This window comes from Marmota marmota, unplaced genomic scaffold, assembly GCF_001458135.2.
Source record: "Marmota marmota marmota unplaced genomic scaffold, marMar, whole genome shotgun sequence".
In the NCBI taxonomy this organism is placed as follows: Eukaryota; Metazoa; Chordata; class Mammalia; order Rodentia; family Sciuridae; genus Marmota; species Marmota marmota.
The window spans coordinates 32,245,893-32,254,381 of NW_026000240.1; the positions used below are offsets into that span (position 1 = coordinate 32,245,893).

The 8,489-nt window shown below is 35.5% G+C and overlaps 1 protein-coding gene across 5 annotated transcripts in view; it reads left to right on the forward strand.

The window, feature by feature from the left end:
- Positions 1-8,489, forward strand: part of Pik3r4 (phosphoinositide-3-kinase regulatory subunit 4) — a 79,799-nt gene that overhangs the window by 983 nt on the left and 70,327 nt on the right. For all 5 annotated transcript variants that reach the window (XM_048794214.1, XM_015487069.2, XM_048794217.1 and 2 more), the window contains one exon: positions 776-1,548. In XM_048794214.1, the coding sequence (XP_048650171.1) occupies positions 816-1,548 (733 nt within the window). In that variant the 5' untranslated portion in view covers positions 776-815. The remainder of the gene's footprint in view (positions 1-775; positions 1,549-8,489) is intronic.

The following is an 8,489-nucleotide window of genomic DNA, read 5'->3' on the forward strand; positions in this document are numbered from 1 at the left end:
CCCCCCCACCATGGCACTGGGGATTGAACTCAGGAGTGCTCTACCATCGGATTACTTCCCTAGCCTTTTTAATTTTTAAAATTTTTTGACAGGGTCAAAAGTTAAGTTAGTGAAGTTGGCCTGGCATTTGATCCTCCAGCTACTGCTTTTGGAGTTGCAGGGATTACAGGCGTGTGCCACCATGCCTGACTCTGCACCTTGTTTTAGACAGGTGGGAGAACATACTGGAATTAGACTGGAAGGGCCCAGGAGATACTGATTTTGTGGCTCTTAGCCTTACACTTTAAGGAACTCAGTGACCTACCTGTATTAGGTGAATCTTGGTTGTGAGCTTTTAATGTCTATCTTCCCCCCAAGAAAACTGCAGATTCTTAGCAAGGGCTGTGTCATATTGTATTTTTGTGACCCCCATAGCCCCAAGCACAGTAAAAAGTTCATGAATATTTTAAATCCAAATATCAGTAAATACACATTTTAACATTTTCAGCTTAATGTTGAGGGGATCTATGTAAGTACATTTGAGCTCCTAGAAAGGACCACATGAAATAACAGCATCTTTTTAGAAAAAATAGTAAGAGATCTGTGTAGTTAAATGTGTCTGAAGTTTAGAGATTGCTCAGAAAGCTAGGTATCATGCTCTCAGTGGAAGAGAAATATTGTACATTTATCTTTCTGGAAGAAACCAAATATTGTTTTTCTGTTTCTTTTCTCCCTTCTTTTTTTTTTTTTTTTTTTAATTTCTTCTCTTCTCCCTCACTTGCTTTCTTTTAAATAGGTATTGTATCCTAAATTACTGACCCAGAAATATTGCCATCATGGGAAATCAACTTGCTGGCATTGCTCCTTCCCAGATCCTTTCTGTGGAGAGTTATTTCTCAGACATCCACGACTTTGAATATGATAAAAGCCTTGGAAGTACTCGATTTTTTAAAGTTGCTCGAGCAAAGCATCGAGAAGGCCTGGTGGTTGTAAAGGTCTTTGCAATTCAGGATCCCACATTGCCATTAACCAGCTATAAACAAGAGCTGGAGGAACTAAAAATCAGGCTGCACTCTGCACAGAACTGTCTTCCTTTCCAGAAAGCAGCAGAAAAAGCATCTGAGAAAGCAGCTATGTTGTTTAGGCAATATGTGCGAGACAACCTCTATGATCGCATCAGTACCCGTCCATTCTTAAATAACATTGAGAAACGCTGGATTGCTTTCCAGATCCTGACAGCTGTGGACCAGGCACACAAATCTGGAGTTCGTCATGGGGACATCAAGACTGAGAATGTTATGGTTACCAGTTGGAATTGGGTTCTTCTAACTGATTTTGCCAGTTTTAAACCCACTTATCTTCCAGAGGACAACCCAGCAGATTTCAACTATTTCTTTGATACTTCAAGGAGGAGGACTTGCTACATTGCTCCTGAACGTTTTGTTGATGGTGGTATGTTTGCTACTGAGTTAGAGTATATGAGAGATCCTTCAACTCCACTTGTGGACTTAAATAGCAATCAGAGAACAAGAGGAGAATTGAAGAGAGCAATGGACATCTTTTCAGCAGGTATTTGAGTTGGTCACATTTGCTTATTTGCAAATTAACAGTTCATTTGTAAATTAACAGCTCATTAAGCTTTTTAAACTGCCAAACATAGAAATGTAGCTTATTTTTAAGTTACCAGATGTTCAAAAATTAATTTCTTGGTATGTCCTCATATACCATTTCAGATAGATGCATCATTCCTTCACTAGCCATGTTACATGTTACATTAATTATATTACTTTTAATATAACATTTAAAAGTATTTGTGTAATTCTAGTATAGTGTCAGATAGTGTTCTATCTGATGGATAATATATGTTACTCTTTTAAGATGACATTCACTTTGGTGTTTGCTATGGTGGTGATAAGCCTAGGGTGTTTTATTCAAACACATAGGTGCTTAAATAAGTCTACATGGGGGTTTAATGGGTAGAGAGGCAAGATCAGGGAAGCCTTCTATGAAAAGACTGACATTTAAATTGAGATGATTAGGGGTTAGTTTTGGTAGGGTAGTTTGTTTCAAGCAGAAAGTCTTGTTTATACAAAGGCTTAAAGACCAGAGCATGATATACTGATGTGTTAGGACACTTCAAGTAGATTAGTGTATCAGGAATATAGATAAGAAAGGGTGTGGCATGCCCATGCTCATGCTAGTCTGTTGGATATGTGTTTTAGACAAAACATTGATAAAGCATAGGGAGTAAATTGCAGGGGATCCACACTGGAGACAGAAAACAATTTAGGAGAAAACTATCACAATCTTGGTTAAGAATGATCGTGCCTGACTTAAGGTTATGGCAGAGTTGGAGGGAATAGACAGAAATGATAATGTTTAAGGGATAGTAAATAGAATTGTTAGGATTTTGTGACTAGGAGACAAAGTCATGAACATTCAATTCCTTTTGCTCTTGGAGAAACTGTGGATGGCAATGTTGGTCCTGAGATAGGAGACACATGAGGAAGAACAGGTAGGAGTGAAAAGATAATGAGGTCTGTTTGCTAGATAGTTGGTAGTGTCCAGAGAAGATACACAATAGGCTGTGAAAGTTTGGTGATGAGAAGAAATTGGAGATGGAGGTGGATATTTGGGAATTATTAAGCAATACTATTTGTAGCTAATGAAATGAGTTTGTAAGCCAAGAGAGTTTGTAGAGAAATGATTCTTGAGCTCTTTTTGGATCGCCTTAAAAAATTACTGGACTATGTCTCTGGTAAAATGTACCATGCATTCATATATTTTTTTTTCACGTATGCAGACCACATGAACCTGGGCTAGGGACTACAGGTTATCTAGGAACTTCTGGGATAAAGAGCAGAAGTGGATTGAAGATAGTATTCTGACACACCATATGAACTCTGGCTTCAGTGTAATTTCTGGTAAATTTTGTGATGATTTGATATAACCTTATTTTTAACCATAGGTTTACTCAAGAAAAAATATAAATTGAGCCAAATTTTAGATGATTTAGGAAAAGTAATATAATTAGTGAAGAAGACTTTCATTTAGGAGAATGAATTGTTGCATAGAATTGCACCTATGTTGGTCCATTCAATTCACTAATCTGTTTCCCAAGATAACCCTGAGGAATGTTCTTGATAGGATAGATTCAGCCTCCAGGTTGTAAATGTGGGTTAATCTTTCCTAATCTTAAAATCTTTGACCCTTCCTAATAGTGCAAAATGTTTGCACAGTTGTGAATTTTGGGTAAGAAATGTTCAGCTAGTAAAGAAAGTCTATGCAAATATTCCAAACTCTTCAAACAAACAAACAAACTCCTAAATACGGAACACTTCTGGTCCCAAGCATTTTGGAAAGGGATACTCAACATGTATAACAGGATTAGAAATTTAACATGAGGTGCGAGATTTCCAGAGCAAACATAAAAACCTGCCATGTGGAAAACTCTGGGTTTTGTCTCTTGAGAGGACCTAGTTTATTACATGTGGAACATACTTCCATTTCACTTAAAAAAAATACACACACACACACACACACATTTATGTATAAACTGAATCAGAGTTAAACTTTGTTGACTAATACATTTATCTAAATTTTTATTGAACCATTTTTACTTTTTAAACTTATTAACTTTATAAATAATACTCCTTTAGCTTAGAAATCTGATTATTTTCTAACTTCAGGGGATCATTCTCATTCATAGGTTTAAAATTTCAGGGGCTGGCAAGTTTATATTGATCCTTTTTGTGTGTATTATTTTGTACACTTTCAAATTCTTAACTCAGGGCTTGTTTTTGCAAACTAAAGAGTCCTGCATTTTGGCTAAAGGTAGGCCTTTCTGTTTGTTTGAAAAATAGATGGATGGCTTTTGTCTTACCTTCCAGAACTCTTAAGACTTGAATCTTTGAGTTTGGAATGTTGCTTTTTACCCCCTCAAGCTAGTATTCATGGTCCCTGACTACTGGTTTGGGAGAAGTGAAGTGTATGTATTCTGCTGACTCTGGTCACTTAATGAGTAGAGCCCTCTTTGAAATGGTTTGGTTTTCATCAGATTTTATATTTATCAGAGTCCCCCTGTTCCCCCCATTCTCCACTCCTGATCCCTTTTCTTCCTTTGCTGTATGTGTTTTGGTGCTGGTCCTCATGTATGCTAACTAAGCATTCACTCTACCACTGAACTATAAACTGTATATAGCTTCTGTGGTTTTTTTTTTTTGGTACTAGGGATTGAACCCATGGGTGTTAACCATTGAGTCACATCCTCAGCCCTTTTTAGTTTTTTAGTTTAATTTTTATTATTTGCTTAGGCCTCACTACTTGCTGAGGCTGGCTTTGAACTTGAAATCCTCCTGCCTCAGCCTTCCAAGTTGCTGGGGTTACAGGCATGCACCACAGTGCCTGGCTCTCCCTTGGCTTCCCCTCTGTTTTTTAATTGAATATTCCTTCTTTGGGTGTTATCTGATGTATCCTTTCGTTCCATTTATTTATAATTGGCATGAACTCATTAATTATTAATTTTTCAGCCAGGCATATTTGTTACTGTACTTAATTGTTTTGGTGTGCTGGTTGTTTCAGATTTGGCTTGTGGAATTCCCTTTCAGGCTGACTCTTGTGTCCTTGTGACATACTCATCTTTTTTTTTTTAGCATTTCTTTTTGGCACAAGATACTGAATCTACCTTGTCTCAGTGAAAATGCAAAATAAGAAACTTAAGGGATATTTCCCCAAGGAACCTTAGCTCTTTTAGTGTATATTGAATGATATTAAATGTTACCATATAGTGCTTATTGCTATTAGAGTGTTCTGTTACTTGGGTCTTACAGTAGACAGAGGTGTGGGAGAAAGGGCTTGGAAGCTTCTTGCCCTCTCTGGGCATGCCATCCTGCAGGAACCTTGCATTTGGGAAGCTATCCGAACCCTATATCTGAACCCTCTTTTGGATTTTTATGGAGAGTTCATTGCATAGGCATGATTGAAGCATGGACAACTGTGTCAAAATATGATTGGATAAAGAGTATAAGCTAATTCTAATAGACTGTGTGGGGATACCCAGGAAGGACTGGCTGCTTCAGTATTCTTCTTGGCCTTTCCGTGTAGAATTCCTCCTTCGAGGTTATGGGGCAGAACCCCTTTGGAATGAGGAGAGTCTTATGATGTACTCTTGGATAAGGATGGGTCAGAATTTCTTTTTGGCCAGCTCCATTTTGGCCCTCTTTTATTGTGTTTGTGATATCCCGATGAAATACATTTAGATCCACTGTTTTTCAATTTATTTTCATTCCCATTCTTACTGATTTAATTTTTTGAATGGGAATATCAGTATGCTTTTCAGAGTCAAAATTACACTAAAAGTGAAGTATCCCTTCTAATCCCATTTTCCCCTCTCAGTGTATGTAACCAACTTCATTGTTTTTTGTTTTACCTTTTGGTGTTTTGTTTCTTTAAAGTAAGGAGAAAATATGCACATGCATGTTCACATATATACACACATGTATGTATACACATAATACAAATTTTTCAATTTTCTTTCTTACACAAAGTAGCATACCCTATATGCTCTTTTAAAAAATCTAACTTTATTGAGATATAGTTTACATACTATAAAATTTACCTTTTTAGATTGTACAATTCAGTGATTTTTAATATATTAGTAGAGTTGTATAACCATCATCACTAATTCTAGAACATTTTCAACACTCCAGAAGGAAAACCATTAGTACTCCCTTCTCATTCCCTCTCTCTATGGCCTTTAGCAACTATTAAAATCTCTCTACAGATTTGCCTGTTGTGGACATTTCATATGTATGTGGTCATACAATATGTGGCCTTTTGTTTCTGAGCTTCTTTTTTACTTAGCATGTTTCCAAGGTTTATCCATGTTGTGATGTGTTATGGGTGAATAAAATATTCCATTGTATGCTGGACATTGTGGTTTCCACTCTTGGGCTTTTTTGAATAGTGCTTCTGTGAACAAACATTCATGTATAGGTGTTGGTGTGAACTTATGTTTTCAATATCTTGAAATTGTGGGATCATATAATAACTTAATGTGCATTTTGAGAAATTATCAGGCTTTTTCAAAGTGGTGCCATTTTACATTTCCACCAGCAATGTCTGAGGCTTCAGTTTCTTTCTCTACATCCTTCTTGACACTTATCTTTTTAAATAGCAAATACAGTAGATATGAAGTAGTGCTTAATATGGTTTTGATTTGCATTTCCCTAATAATGATGTTAAACATCTTTGTTTTGTTTTATTTTTGTGGTATTGGAATCAAGCCCAGTGCCTTACACATGCTAGGCAAATGCTCTACCATTGTCCCAGCCCAACATCTTTTCATATGGTTGTTGACAATTCATATATTTCCTTTGGAGAAACCTCTATTCAAATTCTTTGTCTTTTTAAAACATTTCTCTTGTTATTATGGAGTTGTAAGAGTTTATGTATACTTGGATACAAGTCTGTTATCAAAGAAATGATTTGCAAGTATTTTCTCCCTTTCTGTATCTTTTTCCCCCACTTTCTCAGTGGCTAGAACCTTCAGTTCAACAGGAATAGAAGTGGTGAGAGCTGACGTCTTTGTTTTGTTCCTGATCTTAGGAAGAAAGCACTCCATTTTTCACGACTGTGTTATCAGCTATGGGACTTTTATATGTATCCTGTATCTGTTGAGTACTTTTACCATGAAAGTGTTGGATTTTGCAAATGTATTTTCTGTCTCCATGGAGATGATTTTGTGTCTCCCTATTATTAATTTACATTAATATGATATATTCATTTATTGACTTTCATATATAGGAGTTGCTTGCATTCCTAGAATAAATTCTACTTGGTTATGGTGTTTAATCCTAGATCCAGTTTGCTAATATTTTTCTTTTTTTTTTTTTTTGAGAGAGAGAGGGAGAGAGAGAGAAAATGAATATTTTTTTTTTAATATTTATTTTTTAGTTTTCGGCAGACACAACATCTTTGTTTGTATGTGGTGCTGAGGATTGAACCCAGGCCGCACGCATGCCAGGTGAGCGTGCTACCGCTTGAGCCACATCCCTAGCCCAAGTTTGCTAATATTTTGAGGATTTTTTGTGTTTATGTTGGCTTTTCTTTTTTTTGTGTTTTAAGGATAATTTTTTGAGCTATTTCTTATATTTTAATATTAGTACTTATAGTGGTGCATTTATTCTTCTGCTTTAGTTATATCCATTAAGTTTCTTATTTTTCATTTTTATTTCATTCATCTCAAAGTATTTTATAATTTTCTTTGATCTGTTTAGGATTATGTTAATTTCTATATATTTGTGAATTTTTCAAATTGTCTTCCATTTCACATTTCTTATTTTATCGTGGTTTGAAAGGCATTGAATGATTTCATTCCTTTTAAATTTACTGAGTGTTACTCCCTTTTCCCACTACTCTGACAGAATACATGAGGCAGGCTACTTTATAAGAAAAAAAAAAAAGAGACTTATTTTTGGTTATGTTTTCGTGGGGGTCGGGGAGTACAAGGTCAAGGGGCCATATCTGGTACTGGCAGAATCCTGAGATAGTGCAGGGCTTCATATAGTCAGAAACAGAGTTTGTACATGTGTCTTTGTGTATCTGGTTTCTCTCCCTTTTCTTCTGAAGCTACCAGGATTTAATCATGAGGGCTGTACCCTAATAACTTGAATCCAGATTACTTCCCAGAGGCTCCACCTCTGAACATCATAGTCAGATACTAAGTTTTAATCCTCTTAATACCTCATAAAGATTGAAATTGAACATATGAGACACTTAAACCAATATCCAAACCATAGTATTGAGCCTTGTTATGTGGCCTAGTATAGGTCTGGTCTAGAGAATGTTCCATGTGCCCCTGAGAAAAATTTGCTTTTACTGGGTGGAGTGTTCTATTGATGTTTATTAGATCCAGTTGGTATATAGTATTGTTCAGGTCTTCTCTGCCTTGTCAATTATGGTGTTTTTAATAGCATGGTTATTTTTTATTCTAAAAATGGAAATTTTTATTCTAAAATTTGACACTGTACAGATAAAAATTAATTTTAACAAATTTATTGGGTGTTATATGTCAGGATCTTAGTTGCTGTGAATTTTTCAGTGAACAAAATAATTATCTCTTCCTAATGGAGTTTACATTCTAGTGAATGTATAGACAATGAAGAAACACCATATAATCTAACAGTTGATGTTCTGGAGAAAAATAGTATTTTTCAGGGAAAAAGGAATGTGCTTTAAACATCTTTTAAATTTACATTAATATGATATATTCATTTATATCATATAAATATAATGATATTGTGGTGGTGTTTTTTTTTTTTTTCATTACTGTAGTTTTATTTTTTTTTTATTATTTTTTTTTTATTGTGGGTTGTTCAAAACATTACAAATTTCTTGACATATCATATTCCACACTTTGATTCAAGTGGGTTATGAACTCCCACCTTCACCCCATACACAGATTGCAGAATCACATCAGTTACACATCCATTGATTTACATATTGCCATA